The 24,066-nt window shown below is 33.9% G+C and overlaps 1 protein-coding gene across 2 annotated transcripts in view; it reads left to right on the forward strand.

The window, feature by feature from the left end:
• The window catches only part of Tnks (tankyrase), a 185,393-nt gene that overhangs the window by 140,513 nt on the left and 20,814 nt on the right, over positions 1 to 24,066 (forward strand). For both annotated transcript variants that reach the window (XM_087217230.1, XM_087217231.1), the window contains exons 12-18: positions 760 to 931; positions 6,857 to 6,936; positions 10,619 to 10,764; positions 13,072 to 13,237; positions 14,796 to 15,015; positions 15,297 to 15,406; positions 22,274 to 22,462. In XM_087217230.1, the coding sequence (XP_087073356.1) occupies positions 760 to 931; positions 6,857 to 6,936; positions 10,619 to 10,764; positions 13,072 to 13,237; positions 14,796 to 15,015; positions 15,297 to 15,406; positions 22,274 to 22,462 (1,083 nt within the window). The remainder of the gene's footprint in view (positions 1 to 759; positions 932 to 6,856; positions 6,937 to 10,618; positions 10,765 to 13,071; positions 13,238 to 14,795; positions 15,016 to 15,296; positions 15,407 to 22,273; positions 22,463 to 24,066) is intronic.

Here is a 24,066-nt window from a genome sequence, read left to right on the forward strand (position 1 = left end):
CTAAAGTGCTTCAGAATCTGAAACCTTTTTAGTGTCAATGTGACTCAAGTGAAAAATTCCATACCTGATCTCATATGACCGGTCAAGTCAAAACGTAGGTGCACTAAACATAGGGTATAAAATTACTTTCAAGCTATATATGTAATGTGTGTATGAAACAAATTAATTTTCTGTTTAGATTTTGGTCCCATCCTCAAGATACCACCTATGTGTATGCACATATCCCAAACTATGAAAGAATTTGAAATCCAAAACACTAATGGTCCCAAGTATTTCAGATGAGGGACATTCAAATCTGTATAATCTGGTATTTCCTAAAACTAGGGAAAACATATAATTAACTGTTTTGCCAGTGTTTGCTTACATGTTCTGTTGTCTTTCTATGCTGGGCACAACTAGTTAAACCCATTCATTTGAAAGTTTTTGGTGACCATCTTCACCATGACAAGCAATGACCAGACAAGAGTCCCTACTCTCTCAGACCTTACATTCTTGCTGTCCACAAGAGTTGAAGGAAATTGAAAGTGGACAGGAAAGTGATCATTCAAGGAAAGGAAGGCTATGTTGTAATTTTGAGTTAGGTAGTCAGAGAAGGGTTAGTAAGAAGATGTTTTTAGAACTAGTGAGCAAAGGTTACTAATAGTCAATGCCCACAGCACTTTTCAGAAAGCTTTCACAGCTGATTTTTCTTATAGGAATTTTGTTTGCTGGGGTATAAAATGATGCTTGATTTTTTTGTGCCACCCAATGATTTTTCAGATGAATGCACTGGACACCCTTGGTCAGACCGCTTTGCATCGAGCTGCCCTCGCGGGTCATTTGCAGACCTGCCGCCTCCTGCTGAGTTATGGCTCTGATCCTTCTATCATTTCCTTGCAAGGCTTTACGGCAGCACAAATGGGAAATGAAGCAGTACAGCAGATTCTGAGTGGTGAGTTAAAAGATAAACTGTGTTTTCCACTTTCTGTCCTATTTCTGCTGACATACTCAAACTTTACACTTGTTTTAAGTCACTCCTTGAATTATTTTCTTGGCCTCAATTTTTTTTATGCCTTTTTTTGCATTCACTTTAGGCTATGACCTTCCCCATGTCCCTTTTGTAGTAGGATGAGGTAGGTTTCAAAAGAAAAAAGCAAACATTTTTTAATATTTGTAGTTTGAAACTAAAAACCTGACATCATCAGAGGTGATGGAAAATTCATAAAAACTGGAATTATGGTAGATCTAGAATCAATCAGATGGAGAAAATTTTATAAATCAAGACTGGGATAATGACCTTTAATTGTTCTTATGTATATAATATTCTGATATATTTTTGTCATTCTTAATTATACCATTATGAAATTAATCGTATTTTTTTTGGTTTAAATATAATTATAAAAATCTTTCTGAATGTCTTAGTGCATGCCTACTACAGCATGAGGTATTTAAATTAGTTTTTTGAAGGAGATCAAACATAAAACTGATATGAAAATAGGCATTGGCTTCCTAAGTCCCAAAATTTGAGAAGTAACACAATCAACCTACTGAAAAATGAAAACTAGGCACAAAAGAAATTTAATGGAATTTGCTCTTCTTTCCCTTCTTTTTAATTTCATCTGTGGATTTTATCTACTATAGAATGATATAAACTGGAAAAATAAAGTAGAAAAGGCTACAGATTAGTAATCAGAAGTCCTAGCTACTTTTTCCTACCTATAGTCCAATCATCCTCAACTCCATCAAACACAGGGCCCTCTTTTTAATAAATATTTTTATTATGCAGAAGTGAAGGTCATAGGTGATACGACCTAATCATACAAATACCTTCCCAAAAATCTATATAAAACACCCCACAATAATATAAGGAAGAAAATAATAGTAAGTTACAATAAAATAACTTGTAACTATTGTGTAATAGCTTGGGCATGACTACACTAGAAGACAGAAATTGACCCTACAAATTGTAAAGGGCCCCAAGAAGTCCAACCTGGATGAGAACCACTGCTACATGGTAAAAACACAGGACCTCCTGAGGCACACAGAGATCATAAGTATATGTTGTTAGGGCTGAATCAGAGCTAAATAGCTTCATGAAAATAATTGTACAACTTTGGGAAAACTATTGACTAAGACTTATTTTTCTTGTGCTAGTTTATTCTTTGATGGCAGTAATTTTACTTGAATCTTATAGATGATAATCTTCACACAGTGAAGGAAAACCTATAGAGCATCTTCACTATGAAAATGAGGAAGCTTTCTGAAAGAATGAAATTTTCCATTGTGGGATTTCAAGTTTGAACTACTAAATGCATGATTGTTACTTCCTGTTTGTACAGAGCAGTGGAATATTTGCTTAAAGAAGATATTACTATTTGACTAAGAAATATTTCTGCCATCTTAATAAATTCTAACAACTTTCTATTGATTTTTTGTTAAAATATTCTAAGTTTTTCTCTTATACTTTCAGAATTATTTAGAATAGGATTTTAACTAAGTTTGTTTTTTGTACCGGGGATGGAACTCTAGCCCTTGGGCTTGCGAGGCAGGCGGCGGAACCACTGAGCTAAATCCCCGGCCAAGTTAATTTCTTAAAGTTGTAACCATAAATCAGGCAAACAGCAATCACATCAAAATTGCTAATAATACTTTACATAATTTTTAGAGATAATTAACAAAATGAGGAAGAATGAATTGAATAAATCAAGCAGATTAGATCCATATTTTTTCATATAATGATTTTTAAATGTCTTATAGATAAATGCAGTTAAAATATGTGACTTCTGGTTGAAGTTAGTGAATCATAATTGAAATCTTTTTCAATTATTTTGATAATTCTGCTTTAAAATTGATTTGCAAAGTTAACATTAAAATAATTAAATGCCTAATTTAGAACATGGCAGAAATTCTTAATGTTTCATTAAGAGAGATACTACAAATAATAAAAATAGATGGTGAAAACCTGTTACAAAGACATTTTTTTTAATAAGAATTGTTTCATGTTTGGAAGAGGATATAATTTTTAAAATGATTTCTACGAGATACTTGTGTATTGATAGATTGAGAATTGCACACCAGCTGATCTTCACAATTTTACCTACATTTATTAATCTAATTTTAGGATATATCTGTATTGACTCCTAAAAGAATGCATCAATCACGTAGTATATATAATAAGGTGTTAGAGTTCAGTTCTAGATAGTATTTTTAAATTTCTTTTAAGTATAATTGCAGGGCCGGGGATTTAGCTCAGTGGTACCGCCACCTGCCTCACAACCACAAGGTCCTGAGTTCAATCCCTGCTACAAAAAAAAATATATATATATATATGTATATATATGTGTATATATATATATATATATATATGTGTGTGTGTGTGTGTATATATATATGTATATAATTGCTAATACCAGATTTGATATCAGCCTTAAAAACATACATTTTTTAACATACCAAGTCAGTAGCTTTCAGAAGTTTCTGTTAATAAAGTTTTCATTATAAACTGCTGGTAGTATTTATGTCAAATTAGTATCTGAGTAAGAAACAAAAATAAGCAGTTTTTGAGTTTTTGGGGTTTTTTTTTTTTTTTTTTTTTTTACAAATCAGCATTTTAAAATATCATTGCAGAAGATTTGGCTGCTTTCTCTAGACTTGCTCTCTCTAGTATGGTAGCCACTAGCTACATGTGACCTCACTTAAGTTTGGTAAAATCGGGGCTGAGTTTTGGTTCAGTTACAGAGTAACCCTCCACCATGCAGAAGGCCCTGAGATCCATCCCCAGTGCCACATATGTACACACACAAACCAGCAAAATACACCAAATTGAAAATCATTTACCAGTCACCACTAACCCGAAAGAACCAGTCTGTAAGGGATTATTTGAAAATAATGAACTGCATCCCAGCCTTAGAAACTTTTAAAAAATTCTAGTAAGCCAGACTAGGATCAGAGAGAAAAAATTAGAAGCCAGTCTTCAATCTGTGACTATAGGTAATGTCTTTGATTTCATATTCTGCAGAAACTACTGTACTAAATATTTTACTACTGCAGTACTTTGCATATCAGCTACTCTTCTTTTCCCTATGTTCCCTTTTTAACTTTATCTTTTATATTTCTTTTAATTATATGTAACTTTGTACAAACTTCCTGGACTATATATACTACCTTCTTCCAGTTAATACTTTGTTCATATTATTTTTAAAAAACACGTTAGAAATTTGACAGAGGGTACTGAGGAAACATGACTAGGAAATCAAAAACATTTGATACACTGGTGTCACAAAGTGTTGTAGCCAAGTTTTGCCATACATTTGTTACGTAAACCTAGGGAAGCCACCTGATTTTTACTACTTAATTGTTGAATTTTTCTGAACCTATTTAAAGAATTATAATAATACAGAACTCCCCAGTTTCTACAGTAATTAACATATTCACAACAGGTCCGTAATTTGTATGTTCTCTCTGCTGGGGGGCTTGAACCACAGATGGTACGTGCATGGCTGTCCCATTGGGCAACTTTGTATTCTATTAAAAACAAGACTAGGGCCAGGGATTTAGCTCAGTGGTTCTGCCGCCTGCCTTGCAAGCAGAAGGACCCGAGTTTGATCCCCAGTACCAAAAATAAAAATAAAAAATAAAAACAAGACCGATAGGGCCGAGGATTTAGCTCAGTGGTTTTGCCGCCTGCTGCACAAGCGCAAGGACCCGAGTTCAATTCCCCGGTACCAAAAAAAATAAATAAATAAGACTGATAAAAGTGGTTAGATCCTTTTGTACTACCAGTAGTACATGCCACCCAATGTGACAGACAGTGGTTCAAGCTGATGGGAACATGATAGTCAATATCTTTACTTTCTATTCTTCCTTCCTCATAGTTCTTAGAAGCATCTTACATATGCATAAAACATGTTATTAATTGGAAAATTATACCTTTTATTTAGTCAGTCTTCTTGAAGATAAGTGTGTCAATTTCAAATTGTTCTTAGAATTTAAAAACTCAGCATATTAATTTCTCAATGTTAAAATCTAAAAATATCCTAAGTTGTAACCCTACATACATAAACAACCACCCCTTTTTGTTTGTTCGAATGATAAACTAAAAATACTACCTGTAGATATCCAAAGGATGTTCAGTGAGTTTTATCAACTATCAGAATCACTGTTTTAGAGACATAGTAGACATACAGAGGCATTCTTGTAAGTGCAGTATGTACATGCACAATTAGGAAGACAGATGAGACAGGAAAGAACAATAAACGCAGCCAAAAAGAGAATAAGGTTTAACATACACATTGATCCCAAATAAAATGGCATCAAAATTGACTCATCAAATACTTTCTGAATGTTCTCCAGATATAATGGAATAGAAAAATGAGGATCTGGTCCTTTTCTCAATAATTCCATAAACTAACAAATGTAAGATAATTTTCTTTCAAAGAAGTACTTTAGAAATCTATTATATGAGACACTCTCTTAAATCTTTCATCTGCTCAGTATTAATGTGATCAAATAGTTCATCTTCCATTGAAAAATTCTCAAAACTTATTCTGTAAAAGCCACTCTCCTGAACAAAGCACTTTAGAACTAACATATTGCTTCTAAAATCTAAAACCTTTTCATAGCATCACCTGATCTTCCAACTTGGATAGTAGCCTCAAAACAGTTATCTCTGATCATAAGATAATACAGTCTTAAGTCTGCTCTTTATTTTTTACAAACTAATTTGTCCCCTTTTCAACAGAAACCACCTCTCAGTTTTTAAGTACAAAAATGAAACTATTACATCATGATTGATCCAAAGTTACACGTAGTAGAGACCAGTCTAAATTCCTGTCTCCTGGAGCCCAGGCCTTTTATGTTACGTGTTTGCTCATTATAAAAGACACACTTGCCAATCATGGTGGTGCACACCTGTAATCCCAGCAGCTAGGAAGAAGACTGAGGCAAGAGGATCAAAAGTTCAGAGCCAGCCCAGGCAACTTAGTGAGACCCTGTCTCAAAATTTGAAAATAACAATGACTAGAGATAACACTCCATCCCCAAAGAAAATAATGCCCCAGCCTTCCCCCCAAAAAAGCCACATAGTGACTATGAATGTCTTTTGGCTGATATATTATTATTATAAATTTTCTTTAACAGTTTATTTTATTTAGGCCCATGTGAAGTGAATTTCTGGTCTGCTTATATTGGATTAATCAAAATACCTCATTTGTTAGCCTCTAGACCTAATAGCCCAATTTAATTATATTCCATTTAGCATTAGTATCATGCCTTCCAATTATACAGACATTTTAAATTGCATTTCCCTGAAGCCATTCAATAAATGTGAGTTAAACAAATGTCTATAGTAGGCCTTTTTTGTTCACTAATTATACATTCTAAGATCATTCTGATTTCAGGAGTAGTGTTTCCATTTTACATTGGAGACACTGAAGCTAAAATTGAATATTAAGAAGAAAAATTGAATATTGAGTAGTAAAAATCAGGTGGCCTCCCTAGGTTTACGTAACAAATGTATGGCAAAATTTGGCTACAACACTTTGTGACACCAGTGTATCAAATGTTTTTGATTTCCTAGTCATGTTTCCTCAGTACTCTCTGTCAAATTTATAACCAAGAAATCTGAGGGATAGTATAGTAAGGATAGAGAAGGACTTGTGTGTATTAAAATTTATTTCAGTTTGGCTTTGGATGAGATAGATATAGATTGAGGTAAGAAAGTGCTTAGTTCTTACCTGAAAAAGATTGGGCAAAGCATTTACATTACATCAGAAATTTGCAACTCATTAATCTCTTTCTGCTCACTAAATAATTTTCCCTACTTGACTGCTCTGTAATTCTCAAAGATCAAGTGTAACATTTCCTTTCTTTTATGCAGAGAGCACACCTATCCGTACTTCTGATGTTGACTATCGACTCTTAGAGGCATCGAAAGCTGGTGATTTGGAAACTGTGAAGGTAAGTCACTTCCCTTGATGTTTGTGTTGGCACTGTTAAACTTTGCAGCCCAGTTCATTTTTAAGCTTCTAAATAAAACTACTCAAAACCAAATAATAAAATCAAAACCAAAATTTTAAAATGGATAGAGTATATCTATAGATAGGAGAAATCTTTACCATTAAGAATTTCCCAGTATATATATGACTTATAACAGTTAAACCATTAGAAAAAATATTTAGCTATATAAACACACACCTGTACATGTGCTTATATATGTGTGTGCTTTTTAGTCCTTTGTCTTCAGGTAACAAGGAAGTGTTTTTATTTTCATTTATATCATTTAAAGCATTATTTTAGGTCACAGTCATAAAATATGTGAACTAGTTCAAATCCAGATATTAGGATCACATTTGAAATGATGTTTCTCGATCTTCTCCCAGAAATTCTCGCATTTATTTTAGGAAAGCATTCTTATGATCCCTAAACCATTAGAAATTATTTATATGCAGATGATGGTTTTTCTTTTCTATGTGACTGTACTTGCTGAGAAAACATTATCACTCTTTATTTGCAGTATAGAAACAGTGGTTGTAGATTTATTTTTTTGAATTAAAATTCTAATATTGAATTTTTTAAAACTACAACTGCTGTCACTAATCATTAAGGATAAAGTTAGCAGAAAGGATAATAGTTTTTATTTTTATTTGGGAGTCGATCTTTGGTCTTCTTTATTTTTAAAGAAAAGCTAATTGCAAAATTAGTATTTACAGTAATATTACTTTTTACAAACTAGTTTGTCACCTGTCATGAAGCAAACTTTTCCTTATTTTTAGCAAAATAATGTTAGCATTCTGATGACATACACTAGTTGAAATGATAATAAGCAGTAATCTCTGTTGCCTAGAAATTTTATTTTAGTTTCAGTATGTGGGCACTTTCCAGATCTCTTCCATCTTACAATAGTGTCTACGTTATTTTTTTTTTTTTTTTTGATACCAGGGATCAAACTCGGGTCCTTGCACTTGCGTAGCAGCTGGCGAAACCACTGAGCTAAATCCCCAGCCTCTACGTTGTTTTTTAAAAAGTACATTTTAGTTGTAATAGCCACTGGGGAAATTTTTTCAAGTTCTCTTAGATCTAAAACCATATTTTTTTTTATCATTTGAAATGTATCCTAATAATAGAAAATCTTCAAGCAATTAGGATTCATTTTCTTTATTATGACATGATCATCTCAGCACTAGAATTGCTACATATCCTCATTATAATCAGCATTTTGAAATATATAGTTTTTAGGCAAATACATACTATAGCTTTCAAGTTTGCTAAACAGTACATTCACAGTGAAAGTCAAATGTATTTTTGGTAAATAAAATTATTTTTTAAATTTAATGGAATGGAATGTCAAAGCAGCACAAATTGAGAATCAGACCTGATAAATTTCTCTCACAAGAGCTTTAGAAAATAGTAGAAGTATTAGAAGAAAAGGCTGTTTGCAGAATAATGAATTTGAAATTGTGAAAAATAGGAAGATATAAAATTGTCTTGGCATTCAACAAGAAATGAAACAGATAACTTACAAATATTAAAATGCAAATATTTAGTAAGTAGGATGGGCTTTTGCTTTTTTAACCTCCCAAAATTGGTTATTTTATTCCCTGCCACATCCCAATTTTCCAGTATTCTCTGTAAAAATAGTAATGATCATTTAGAATATAAGAACCAAGGGAAAAAGCAACATCAGGGAGCAGCTGCAATGCTATAAGACTTCGTAGAAGAATTTTACTACCAATTTTTGTAGTCTTTCTTTTTAGTTTATATATTCTTTATATTCACATAATTGTATTTATCTATTCTCTTTATTTGTCTGTTAATGTAGCCACAGACTTACAGAAATGATACTTCACCTAGCCAGGTAATAATGGCTCTTTGGATTTTAGAGGCTGGTGCTTTTTCATATAGATTTAATGACTTTATGCTGGCCAGACTTCCTCCTGTCATGTGAAAATTACTCTATCTTAAAGCTCTTCGTTTTTATCTTACCAGTGTGAATATTCCTTGTCTTAGTGCATTTGTGCTGCTATAACAAAATACCATAGACTGAGTAATTTATAAACAATAGAAACTTAACTTCTTTTAGTTCCAGAGACCTAGAAGTCCAAGGGTCTAGGCTCTGGCAGGTTCAGTGTGTGGTGGGGACCTGTCATTCTGCTTCCAAGATGGCACCTTGTTGCTGCATTCCTTAAAGGGAAAAAGATGCTATATCCCCATATGGCAGGAGGCCAAAAAGTGCAAAACGATGTGTGTGCCTCTTATAAGGTCCTTAATCCCAGTGACTTAGCCTCCTAATGGCTACAGACTTTGAAACCATAGCACTCTTACTCAGTATATAAGTAGAAAAAGATCTTTTGGGTTCTTCGTTTTTATATAATAGCACATTACAGTAGCAAGGTGGGAGCAAGGTTTGCAAATAACCTAGAAATTCCTGCCCGTCATCTTGGTAGCCTGTAAGATGTCACTGTTTTCTCTACTTTGACTTTTTTTCTTCTCATTAGTTTTCTTCTTTTTCTTTTTTTTGGTGCTGGAGATTGAACTCAGACCCTTGAGCTTGGGAGACAGGCGGCAGCGCCACTGAGCTAAATCCCTGGCCCGCATTTGTTTTCTTCTTATCACTTCCTTGAAGTTAAATAATTAAGAAAGTGAACAATGATATATGATGTTTTGCTAAAAGATCAAGAGATTAAAAATCAGTAAAACAGTTTGAATCTTTGTGCTACCCCTTACCATCTATTTGAACAGAATAAATCACTTAAACTCTCTGAGTCTTGGTTTATCTGTAAAATGAAGGTACTGATCAACTTCACAAATAGATATAATTCCCTCACTGAAAGAATGTGATGCTCTTTTACATTATTGTTCAAATATTGTTATTATAATTTGCCTATCACCTCCAGTGATGCAGCCTCTCATTCCTTTCTTTGCTTCTTACTGCTTTGTAAACAAACATAACTGAGCTCATAATCTATATTCTGTGGAAATGGTAACATTTAAAGGGACAAAAGAAGACAAGAAATTTGGAGGAAATCTCAGAAGGAGATGGAAGTAAGGGCCAAAGCTAGAGTGTGATTAAAATAATTTTGATTTATGAGGTTACACATCCCCCCCCCCCAAAATCAAGTAAAGCATTGACTACAAAGCTTTTTGCTATAGGGCCCACATGAGTGGCCCAAGCAGAAAAGTAATCTTTTCCGAGCCCTTTTGCTTGCTTAGTCCACATTAGAGGGAAAAGAACTCTGTAGTTCTGTAGTCAGCTGGAGTTAGTCTCGTTTGAGCAAATAGCTAATGGCATCCTAATACAAGCAGATACACTATGATAAGCAATCCCAGAGAACAGAAACTTCCAAAGATGCAAATATTTGATTGGCTTGGAAATTGTGAGTTTTTCTATGTGAGTAAGATTTGGGCCAGGAAATGTTGACAAAGATTAAATTACACCACACATAGTTAAGAGTTTTGGTAGTCATTGTAAAACCATGCGTCATGCTGATTTTTAAGCATCATTTGTATTACCTGTTCTTTGGAGGTAAATATTCATTAGAAAATTACAATATATTCAAGGTGCTACACTATTGTAGAGCAAAGCCTCTGAATAAATATTAATGTTCTTTTTGTGTTTATCTCTATTTCTATACCAAAAAAGCAACTTTGCAGCCCTCAAAATGTGAATTGCAGAGATCTAGAGGGCCGGCATTCTACACCCTTACACTTTGCGGCAGGCTATAATCGTGTGTCTGTTGTGGAGTACCTTCTGCACCATGGTGCTGATGTCCATGCCAAAGATAAAGGGTAAGTGTTCAAATTTAGCTGTTTAGGATCTTTCTCTTCATATACTTCACAAAAAGTTTTGAAAGTATTTTTGAAATCAGATTTTTTTCCCCTTAAAAAAACTAGTCTGTATGTTTTTTGTTTAAATCATACATTAAAACATTAGAAAGGTGCAGTATAGATAGTGAAAATTCCATTGGCCCACTACCTAGAGATACAATATGAACATTTTTAAATGTAATTCTCCAGCTGTTTCAGCTGTGTATACCAGTATGTGCGTGCTATAGCATGGTGGTTTTAACACAAATGGTGATGCGGTTCTACATAGTCTCTTTGCCTTTCACCTTGAATGTGTTTCCATATTGGTTTTCAGTTGTTCATCTCACCCTTTTAATACCTGCATATAGGATTTTATTGCATTATATGAATGTTTTCTCATAGTTTGTGATTTACTGTTTATCCCTTTATTTTTTATTAAAAATGTATAATCTCTTCCAAAAAGAAGCCATCCATTCCAGAATCATCAGTATTAATAGAAATACAATTTTATTTTTACTAATTCAACTATTCTATGTCTTTATATTAATTTGATAAATTATTTGACTTTATCCAGGCAAAGCTTAAAGTAGCTATGGAAGCTACTTAGAAATGCAAGGAAATTTTCACTGAGATTAATTTTTGTATTCTGAGTTAATTTCATATCGTCTCAGTATAAGCCACTACATTTCTGTGCAATTACATAGCACAGTGCTACAGAATTGAACTGCACAATTTAGGCTTCAGTTAACCATTTTGCTTTTTAAAGGATATATCAAATATGAATATTCAATAACGGTATCACTAGCTCTTTGAAAATACTGTAGCACATTTGAGAGCAACCAGTATTTGTTTCTGTTGCCTATTTTAGCACCTAGCATATTTCATCACAAAACATATTCTAAAAAGGCACCAATTTCTAAATAAAAAGGCACTTGATGATACCTTGTTTTTCCATGTCTAAAGTACAACTTAACCTTATCCTTTCTGAGGGTAGTTATGGTACTGGGGATTGGACCCAAGGCTTTCACACTGAGCTGTATCCTCTTAACCCCTTTGCACTCTTTTTGTTAGTGTATTTTGGTTATACAGATTAATGGGTTTCATTTTGGCAGATTTGTACATGGACATAACACATATTAATCATCCCCCAGGATACCCCTCATTCCACTCCCTCTTGTTTCACTTGTTTTCTTGGGGGAGTCCATGTGTATAATGTATTTTGATTATATTCATACCCCTTCTTAGCTACCCTTGTACTCCCTCTTCTTCCTCTTCCTCCTTCCCCTCCTCTTATCTAATAATAGTCTCCCTTCTGTTTTCTCATCATCATTTTTATATTCTACATCTCATCCCCTTCCCCCCCTTTTTGAGACAGAGTCTCACTGAGTTGCCCAGGCTGGCCTCAAACTTGTGATTCTTCTGCCTCAACTCCCCAGATTGCCAGGATCATAGGCCTGCGCCACCATACCTGACTTGATGTACCCTTTTTTTTTTGGTACCGGGGATTGAACTCAGGACCTTGCACTTGCCAGGCAGGCAAGGCTTGATGTACCCTTTTTATAGGACATCTTTTTTATGCTTTTAGAATGCCAAATGCCTTCTAATTAGAACTGAGAGTCATCTCAGAATAGTTTGTTAATAAATTGAGGCAACTAGACTTTCTTATCTGAGAATTTATAATTAGTATCATTATTTTCCTTAGTGAATACTTTGCAAAATCACTTGCATTGTAAGTTTCCATTGGTTGACATTCAATATATAAACCTCTACACAGAAACCACCAGTGAGTTACTATGAATTTTTAAATAAGCAAAAACAAAAGGTAGAACTTGCCCAAATAAGTAAAATTCCATTGTTTATAAATAAACATAAAATTTTCATTAGTAAAACCCAAATGGGAAGAAAATCTGAGAGATGATAAAACCAGATTGTTGGCTAGTTATGCCTGAAATCACTTTGTAGTGTAGATCTTCAGATTGCCAGGGTAAAAATCTGAATTGAAAGTGCTATATTTATTCTGTAAGTGTATTTCTATATGTATTTCAAGGATAAATGGCTGTGACATATATATCCATCCCCATAAACAGAAAAAAAGTCCTTACATTGAAGGGAACTTTTAAAAATTGTTTTCCTTGTTTAAAAATAAATGACTGTATCTAAAGAGACTAAAGAAAGTTATTCTTATTGAGTGTTCAGTATAGTCAGTGCTACAGAAGAGTATTATTTTATAAGAATCATTTTTAACTCAAGATTTGTTTTACAACTTTAAAATAATTTTCTTTCGTTTAGCGGCTTGGTTCCCCTTCATAATGCCTGTTCCTATGGACACTATGAGGTAGCTGAGCTTTTAGTGAGGCATGGGGCTTCTGTTAATGTGGCTGACTTATGGAAATTTACCCCTCTACATGAAGCAGCAGCTAAAGGAAAATACGAAATCTGCAAGCTCCTTTTAAAAGTATGTAGTTATAAGTAATTATTTTTTATTATTATTTGAATTAGAGTATTTTTCTCTATTAGGAACAGTAAGTGCTGTAGCAACTGCCTCCATTGTCTGTTTTATTCAGAGAAATGTTTGTGCATTATCATGATCTCTACAAAGCTCTGAATAGAGCCTGAAGTGTCTTTCTGAATGAATTTTGTTAAGGTCATTTCATCAAAGTAGGTTTTGGAAAGATTTGGTTTACTTTGTATTGTGTATCTAATATTTACACTATTAATATCAGAAAAATATGGTGTAGTACAAAGAGCAACATATTTTACTCAAGCTGATTTCTTGCCATCATTTTATTGTTAACTCATTCATTATTGCTCTCATTTATATTTTTAAGAACTTAATATCAGATTTTTATTAAAATGTAAGTTAATATGTATATGTGAACTAGTAGACACTAGTAATTATATGCGTTAATGATAATTTGTGGTTTTTAAAAGTTAAATGATACAAAAATGTGCAGACATGTACATATGTAATTTTTTCTCTTTTTAACTAGAGAAAAAAATGTACCTATGAGGTATAAATAAGTCTTCTCCCACCACTTTTTTGAGTCTTAAGAAAAATGCTATATTGGATAATCATTTTTATTATCAGTGATTAGTAAAAATAAATAAATTCCAGGTCACTGTGACTCCATTGTCTAGACTGGATTATTCTTTTGGTGGGGAGCACCAGGAATTGAACTCAGGACCTTGCACTTGCAAGGCAGGTGTGGTGCCACTGAGCTAAATCCCTGGCCCTAGATTAGCTTATTCTTTATGTCCACAGTGGGCCAAGAGCAGTCTATATCAAGCTTGTAATACCCAAAAAAATTGGCATTTCTTTCATAGATATAGATTATTAAAGTTTTTAAATCAAGATAATTTTAATACATTTGTACCTAATTTCATGAAAAACTTTAAAAAATGAAAAAGTCTAAAAAGTGGCTGGGGATTTAGCTCAGTGGTTTTGCCAATTGCTGCACAAGAACAAGGACCCAAGTTTGATCCCCGGTACCAAAAGATAAAAATAAAAATAAAAATAAAAAAATGAAAAGTGGCCAAACTTTTTTTAACTGATGGCATTTAGAATTAATCCCTTTTCCACCTATGTGTTTTATAGTTCTCTAATCTTTTTTCATAATACCTACTAAGTATCTTTATGTAATTGAAATCTGGCCAGAATTAATATCCAGGCCATTTGTAAAAGGAAAAGAGGTTTCCACCGACAACTTGGAGTCTGAAAAGAGGTATATTTTAGTGATAAGTAAAAGATATTCAATACTTTCCCCACTTAATCATTAGCACTGATCCTGCAGCTTTAATTTAGTAGTTAGAAAACTGACCCAATATATTGCTAAGTAAGGAATTTGTAAAATAAAGCAGGATGTGGCTTCTCTTTATGAAAATGCATATAGAATACATAGCTTTCCTCGGTGGCTAAAGGTGAAGAAAATTAAATGAGTAAATATGTGCATACTGTCTGCCTACATAAAGATACTACAGAAAACACAAACCTCATTTGTTATACTTCTTTATAGCATGGAGCAGATCCAACCAAAAAAAACAGAGATGGAAATACACCTCTAGATTTGGTCAAAGAAGGGGACACAGACATTCAGGACCTACTGAGAGGAGACGCTGCCTTATTGGATGCCGCCAAGAAGGGCTGCCTGGCGAGAGTGCAGAAGCTTTGCACCCCGGAGAATATCAACTGCAGAGACACCCAAGGCAGAAATTCAACTCCTCTGCACCTGGCAGGTAAGCATCACCAGTGCATCCAAGCCTTACTTTCCCTTTTTTGGGTACCTCATATGATTTACCAGAAGATAAATAAAATGCTGAGCATGAAGGGAACTACTTAGGAAAATGGTTTTGAGTGACATAATTTAGTATAGTTTCTTACTATGAAAGCTCTTGATTGTGTCATAATATTATTAGTTATTGAAGCAAACAAAATTAAACTTGTAACATTTTTCTGGTCTGTATATGTAAATTTTTTTTCTCTTAAGCTGACATGTTTGCCTTTTTTACTTTAATAGCAGGCTACAATAACCTGGAAGTAGCTGAATACCTTCTAGAGCATGGAGCAGATGTTAATGCCCAGGACAAGGGTGGTTTGATTCCTCTTCATAACGCAGCATCTTATGGGGTAAGCATGCTAAAGTTAAAATCTAGGAGACTTTCCTGACATTGCTTTAGTAAATGTGTGCTACACACTAAAGAAATAGATATCTAATCAATGGCATATCTTAGCACTATTTTATTCTTCTATTTAAGCCTTATCTCAACTTCTCAACTTACCTATTTTTTGGCCAACAGCCATGCTTTTTAAAGCTTTTTGGTCACTCCACATTGTCTAGCACAGTAATAAATGTGAAATGGATATTCAGTTAGTACTTACGGACACAGATAATATATTTTAGTTCTACTTCAGTTATAGTTTAGAAAGTATAAAACCCAGGAGGCTTCTATATAGGTGTGGAAATTATGGTGGCTTAACGTTTATCATCAGCATCTCAAAAGTGTTCAAATAAGTGGTTGAGCAGTAGGTATACATTGTTTCATAGAATCTGATGACTAAATAAAACCCCACAGTGAAAGTCCAGCATCACCTTTAAAGCCATCAGCTGGAAGAAGAACATGTTGTATGGCCTGGATGCCATTTGTCAGAACTGACTGACTAGTAACCAAGGCCTTCTCAGGCTTGATGCCTTACTACAGTAGAAATAACACTAATCTTCACGTATTTTTCTGTTCTTCCATGTCATCTCTGTTTGACCTGTAAAAATCCACATTCCAGGTGTTCTTATAGTTGGATCCACTGTTAACAAGGAGGTTTGTAATTTTGCAAAAGTCTAACAGATTATAAATAAAAATCAAATTAATCAGTTCTTCCTTCTTACTCTCTTCTTCTTTGCCCTTTAAAATATCTTCATCTTCTCAGATCCATTCTTCAAGGACTGGTATTTCAGGGAGGTGACAATCTGAATGCGAGTACTTTTTTTTTTTTTTTTGGTACCCGGGATGGAACTTGGGACCTTGCGCTTGCGAGCCAGGCAGCAGAACCGCTGAGCCAAGTCCCCGGCCCTGAATGCGAGTACTTTTAAGGAAAGCAGTCTAGTTTTGAGTTGAAAAAAAACTATATTTCTAAGTATGATATGAAATAGTTCAAAGTTATGCTTAGTAAATACATTATTAATACTGAAATCTTTTTGAAATTGTAATATTTAAAGTTGCCTTTCCAAAAATGATAAATCTTTTATTAAAATTGTCAGCATTTTCTTTTAAATTTCACATAAAATTCTCAGTTTCATTACACAACAGATATTTCCACTGAAAATCTTGTATACTAAGTATTCTGTTGCTAATATACTACATACATATTTATGTATAATTCTTTTACCTTTAAATTATAACCATACATATATGTCACTGGGAGAGTAATTTTCAGTACTTAGCAGGATTCTTTCCATATTTATTTTACTAATCCCTTTTCTAAGCTTCAATTAAATGTTTATAAATCTGATGGGATCAGTAGAACTTAAATTAGAATGCCTTGTGTTCTGTGTAAACCTGATGAATAACAATAGAGTATACCAATAATCTGATCTCATAAAGCTGTGTTACTGTTAACTGCATAGACAGTGAGAGAGCTCAGACACTGTGTGGCTGTGGAGAAGTTCTACCCCTTCAGTCTCTTCCTTTCATAGTCTTGACAGGTGTCTTAGAGGAGAAAGAAAGGGTAACTATTTGACCCCCTTTCTTACAGGGAAAATATTGAGGTGCTACTTACTCTACAGGTGGGTCATTTGATAAAACCAGTATGAAGAGAAGAAAATTTCTAGTGGTCTCCTTTTTGCCTGAAGAGTAATGTGGTGTACAGGTTGACCCTGTTTTATTTCACACTCCTTTGAAGCTGTCTTGTCATTAGGTGAAGAGAGGTGTAAGGCAGGCAGTGCTGAGACCAGCAGTCCATAGTTCCATTTTCATAAACTTATTTCACCATTACCATAATTCCTGTTCTCTTTTCCTATCTCCAACTGGGAAAAGGTAATATTTTTTCACTCTCTTTTATGTTATACCACTTGTCATCAGATCCCTACTGCTTAGCTATATAAAATGAAGGTAACTTACTCAGGTGAAAATGAACAGAAAATTCTCCAAGCTGTATATAAAGGCATTTGCGATCAACCTAGTTCATTGTGTCCTCATTCTAAAGAATGTACATGAGTTAGATAATGTGTTTATATCAAGTATTTTTACTTCCTTGTGTGGTAGATTTACTCTACAAATCATTCATGTATTAAATTTGTAAATTCAAAATTCAAGAACCTGTGAGTTAAGGACTACACATTTTTAATTTACTAAAACTTTTACTTTGATAACTTCTTGACCTCCCCCTTTTGCTCTATTTTTCACATGTGCAACTGACCCCCTTCAGTATTCTCTCATGACACAATGATTCTCAGATGGCAGCAAGTAAGGTCATCCTCTCCACTGAGAGTCTCTGCTCTACAAAATAAGTTTATTTATTTGTAAACCTTTAATCTGTTGTCAGTAACCACATCAAATCAGCATGTCTTTCAATCTTTTTTTTTTCAAAGCTCAAATTTATCATAAAAGATATTAATAATTCCAAAGGTAATGACTAAATTTGCCTTTGGTCTCCAATAGATCAGAATATTTTAAATTCCAACTGAGCACCTCAAAAGCATCCAGTTTTGTTGATTACACGGAAATCAAGGTGGGGAAATTTAAGAGGGTACTATGTTCATTGGTGTCAGCAAAAAAAGCTTGCAGTGACTTGCTGCTTTTCCATAATGTGTGGCACTACAGTGTACACAGAATACTTAACACGTTTTAAGATCTTCAAAAAAAAAAACATAACCAGAACCCTGAAAAATGTATGAACATACTGTTTCTGCCTAATACACGACCAATATATATTTTTAAAGTCTTAACATGAAATTCTCTCACCTCCAAAAAAGGCCACAAAGTGCATTCACACAAAGTCAGTCTTAAGATAAACCCATTGTACAAAATATGAAGTTAAGGTATACTGAAATGAATAACACACTGGAGTTTAATTGTAGAAGTGTCATACACCAGGAGAGCAATATCCATAGGCAAAGTCTCCTAACAGTATTACAGCAAACATCTTTATAAGGGTCATACATATGATACATTTAAAGTATTAAAAGGTATAGATGACTCAACAGTAAAATTAAAAAACTATATCCTATTAGCACATTTAACCCAAATGAACCTGAATCTATGATATACCATTCAAGGAAACTAGGTCAGAATAAATTTATCAAAATCACCTTGTTCATTTACAAAAGTCAATTAAAAACACTGCCTGCTGAATCAGACAGCAGAAAGCCCCTCTTCTATAGTATTTATTTTGTCCCAGATATTAGTATCACCTTCAAAAAAATTTTAAGGGTCAAACTGAAAATTACCATTTTCTCTACCAAATAAGTGTAATCTGTACTGACCTGGAAATAAATTCAGGCCCAAATTCGTAATGTGAAGTAGAGAAGCAGTAAATTTTTCTAATTTAAGTAAATGATACCTAGGTATGATAGATGATAATTCATGTTCAAAACTAGTAAATTACTGAAAAGTATGTCTTTCAATCTTAATTAAAATAAGGACTGATGTTAACACAATAGATGATCCCCAACTTTCAATGATTCAACTTAATATTTTTCAACTTCACAGTAGTATCAAAGCAGTACACATTCAGTAAAAACTATACTTTAAAAATCAGTCTTTCCCCAGGTTTGCAATATGTAATACTATGGTCTTTTGTGATCCCAAACAGCAGCACTGAGCCCCAGCTCACCTCTGCCCCCAAATGAGGGGGAATGGCTGATACTTTACAGTGTACTTTGTTATGATGTTTAGTAGCTTAGGTGTATTAAATGCATTTTCACCTTACAATATTTTCCACTTATGACGGCTTTATCAGGGCATAACCAATCATAAATTACAGAGAATCTGTATAAAAGATTTTAAAACTACTTTTTCTTTAAAGAGTGGATGTTTTTAAATTACATAAATCTATAAATCTCTTAAAGGTTCCTTTTTGCTCATGTTACATAAATGGCCTTAGCTGGATATTTAGGATGGCAAAGTGCTGGGTGTATTATATTGATCTCAGTGATATTTCAGCTGACCTGGCCACATAGTTTAAATGATGTGGTACTTTATTTGGAATAGAGGCTTCTATACTAAAAGCAAAGCAGCTTATAGAGCAGTTTTAGGTAGAGTGCTACCAAATACCATACTCTCTCCTATTTTCATGTTGAGGAAAATTACTCATTTTTTTAGTCTAGCAAGATCCTGCAGACATCTCTAATGTCATGAAAAGAACCTAAACTTGCAATCTGAACCTTGGAAATGTAGTCTTTATTCTTTTTCTCAGTAACCCAGCAGCCTTCAGGGAGGGCCTTCATCTTTCCAACCTTCACCTTTTTCACTAGTAAAAGTTGGGTGTTGAGACCTTCTTTAAAGGGTTATTATAATGATTGAGACAGTGCATGTGTGAAATGCATGATGTAACCTAACCACATGAAAGTGCAAGATAATACTACTGTCACAGCATAACTCACTTCTTACAGTGCATTTACCAAGCCAGTCAGGACAAGGGTAGCATGCCACTCCTATGTCTTAGAAATAATCTATATATTTGACCAGCTCCACATCAGATTAAACAGACACAGATTAATTGACTAGGCTGGAGATAAAAATATGAGATGCCTGTGAAAATACATAGTTATTTTCTTATGCAATTATTTATTGGTGATTATTCCTTGATGCATATTTATCCTTTTTCCTCTAGAGAATTCAGTTAGTTGTGTGTTTTTGGGATTACAGACATGTACCACTACACTCAGCTTGTTATATCATGTATGAGATAGGATCAAAAATACAGTGAACATTTAAACTTAAAAATGTATTACACTAAGAGACACATGCCAATAATCCTCTTCAAAATCCCTCTCACCTGGAACATATCCCATCACTCTTCCTACTTTCTGAAGCATTCCTGGAAGTCCTCTTTTGTATCTTTAGTTGAACTGTTATGGCTACCTCAGTGTTCTGAATTGATTCAAAACATTTGCTTTTCTTGGTCATTTTGACTTTAGGGAAGAGCCAGGAGTGATGCAGTGCCAGATCTGGTGAATAAGGTAGATGAGAACACTGTCATGTTCTTATGAACCTGCCTCTCTGTTGGATGTCACTTGGCAGTAGTATTAACCATATTTTTTTATCATACCTTGTAAAGACCCTCACAGAAGAGTTTGCTAGTTTTCTTTCTCAACTTTTTCATTTTCCAATGTTTTCTCTAAAAGTATAGTATTAGAAGAATTATTATGACCTCATTCTGTAAAGCCCTGTAACAGATCGCTTTAGCTGGAGCCCAAGCATGTTTCTCTTCATTCTGTGTCCTACCTTTCTAAAAGTAAATGAAGGCCTTCCCAGTCTTTTATGTTGTGTTTGTCATTTAAAACTTTCTGTCTTGCAGCTGGATTCTGAAACCCTGTTAAACTGACTTTCTCCTGGAGACTTTCCAACAGTTCAGTTCCTTTTCTAGGCTTTCCAGTTCAATACTTGACTCTTATAGAATGAATAGAACCGCGCTGCAGCTTATTTACTGCATTTGTCAGCCTTAATTTTCAGTTACTATTTTTGCCCCAGTGGTATAGCTACTTAAAAGAATTAAAGAGCTCAAGAATTGTGTTTTTAGTCTTCTTGGGCAGTAATATATTCCTTCCTGTTCATTGGTCTTTCAAACATTTGTCAGCAGATTTAACAAGCATGTTTTTTTTAGCATAAACTATAAATTCAGTATAAAGAAAGTTTAATAATACATACTAGATATACAATTGATTTCATACATACACACTTACAGAGACACATAATTTTCCTTGGACTAATTTTGGAAGCCTATGCATATTAGTCTACCAAATTATATTACTCTGCCAATAAACAAGGAAGTAGAATAAAAATAGTTATCAGAAACATAGTGTAAAGAACTTATAACCTCACTCAGGAGAAGCTTGAAATTATTTCATGCTTTTGGATTACCTAAACAAAAACAGCTTTTCCAACATGTGTTCTTTGAATATGGGAGATAAATTACTGGAGTTTAATTTTGTTTTAAGTGATTTTAATAGTATCATACATGGTTACCTCTGTTTTCTTTTGTATTAGAGTCTAAAAATAATTGAACTGTAAAATTAATTTTATATAACTCCTAAAGGATCACAAAACATAGCCTGTATCAGAAGCCCTAGTCCGATTATGCTGCCCACCCCTACATCTCCACTTCATATTGTCAGCATTGTGAAGCTTTTCTTACCAGTTAACCTGTACGAAATCCTTTTGGACATAACAGACTATTTTTTTAGTACCAGAAATCGAACTCAGGGCCTTGCACTTGCCAGGCAGGTGCTGCGCTGCTGAGCTACATTCCTGGACCAATAGACTATCTTTGTAAAATGTTTTATTATGTTACTTTCCCAAAGGCTTGGATAAAAAAGCATTTTGAGTCTTTGGGATAAGTCCCTTAATAAATAGATCAGATCACAGCAAATTAGAAGAGAAATGGGAAGATTAGAAAAGAAGTCGTAGGTATAGACTGCTTGTCTGAGAAATTTGGCAGATAAACCACTAACAGAAGACCTAGAATCAAGTACAAGTTTATGTATTTGTTTTTAATATAGACTTAAATATGCTAGAAGGTTGAATTTTTTTAAAAAGCCTAGGCAGAATTACAAAGTAAAAGAATACTTGTGGAATTAAGATTTTTGGAGAAAGCTAGAAAAGATGGAGTCCAAAATACAGGTAGAGGGACAAAATATTCTTTTTATTTTAGGAGAAACTTCTATAAAGCATGAGAGTGCAGATATAGAAAAAGTAAATTGTTACAAGAATAACAGGGTGCATGATGGTACTTCTAGATGTTCTCATTCTTAACTCTTTGTGTCCTTTTATATTTCCTCAGCATGTTGACATAGCAGCATTACTGATAAAATACAACACGTGTGTAAATGCAACAGATAAATGGGCATTTACTCCTCTTCATGAAGCAGCCCAAAAAGGAAGGACACAGTTATGTGCCCTACTCCTAGCACATGGTGCAGATCCAACTATGAAGAACCAAGAAGGTCAGACGCCTTTAGACCTGGCAACAGTAAGTCCTCATTTCAGATACTGACTGTTGTTCATGATAGTTTCAGAGATGACATTACTTTCTCCAGCTCAATAGGTTTACCTTTAGTGTTTATTTTGTTTAGAATAAGAACAGATTTCCTTAACCCAGACTCATAAACACAAGTATTGCATGCTTTCTCTCCAAAGTGGAATCTAGGAAAAGACAAAGAGAAGAATATGACACAAAAATAGAATGGAGACTGTTAGAGAAGAGGTGCTATTGAGGGGTGGGTGAATATGGTCAAATTATGAGATACGCCTTTATGAATATATCACGGTGAAACCCATTATTTGGTAAAATAATAAGCACTAATAAAAAATTAAAAGAACACATTTTCTCCTGAAAATTTTTTGAAGTTCACATTTGTTATATTTAAAATTTTGTTAAGGTAAACCAAACAGTAAATTAACTTCATTAAATACTTGAAATTAGTTTGAAGAAGAAAACATGAATCATAGGGAAACATATTTCTAGCATGGATCCCCGATTACATTTAGCAAAATATCTTGAACCTTCTATAGATGACATATTATTGTTGAGTAACTAATGTTCATTAGTGTGCATTAATGTTCATTAAAATATATGTAATATATTACACATATAACATATATATACATATATAATATATTTACATATATAATATATATTTGAGATAAACCAAAAAATTATGAAAATGAAAAAGTAAATTAATATACTATAAAAACATTTTTAAAACCAAGAGTTAAATTTAATTGCTAAATTAAACATTGCTTCATCTCCAAACTTTCTGAAAGTCAAGGAATTAATAGTCACAATCATTACAATTTTTAAGCCAGAAAGAATTTTTCCAAGTTATATTCTATTTCATTTCTTTATTGCTGAATAACAGACTATTTCAAAACAGTAGTTTAAAATAATAATGATTAATAATATCTCATGATTCCTTACATTGGTAGAATATTCTTTCACTGAACTCACTTCGGGTCACTTGGCAGCTGCATACACCTGGTAGACGCAGGAACATAAAGATGGCTTCACTAATGTGCCTAGGGCAGAGGTGGCTGAAGGATAGAACTACTCTCTATGTCCCCACATGGTGTCTCATCATTAAGTAGTCTTGCTACAGTGTTTTGTTTTTGTTTTGTTGGGGTTTGTTTTTTTTTTGGCATTTCAAGAGAGAGATGGCAAAAGCTATCAATCCTCTTAAAAAACTCCCACCACGTTCTCTTGTGCATAGCAAGTTATGAGCAGCCAGCCTACATAAAAAAGATAGAAAAATAGACTCTACCTCCTTTAAGGGCAAACCAAAGATTTTGTAGTGGTCTTTAGTCTACCAGTGTCCTTCCCTATGGCCACAAGCTATGTATATTTCTCTTACATTACTGTATTCACAGTCCTCCCAAGCTGGCCAAGTGGCTGTCACTGGTACATAGCAATTCTGAAATCCAGTTCAGGCATATCTTTTCAGAGCCGTCTATTCAGCAGTCAGGGAATGGTCCTTGATTAGAGCCCACTTCTGCTCCCAAGGAGTGGTTTTCATGGTTTTCTGTAGCACTGGCTGTGTCTTCTGAATCACCCTACTCTTTCCATAAGAAATGGTCCAT

Source organism: Heterocephalus glaber, unplaced genomic scaffold (assembly GCF_053883595.1).
Source record: "Heterocephalus glaber isolate CG9 unplaced genomic scaffold, H.glaber_assembly_v1.0 deba00001461, whole genome shotgun sequence".
Lineage (NCBI taxonomy): Eukaryota > Metazoa > Chordata > Mammalia > Rodentia > Bathyergidae > Heterocephalus > Heterocephalus glaber.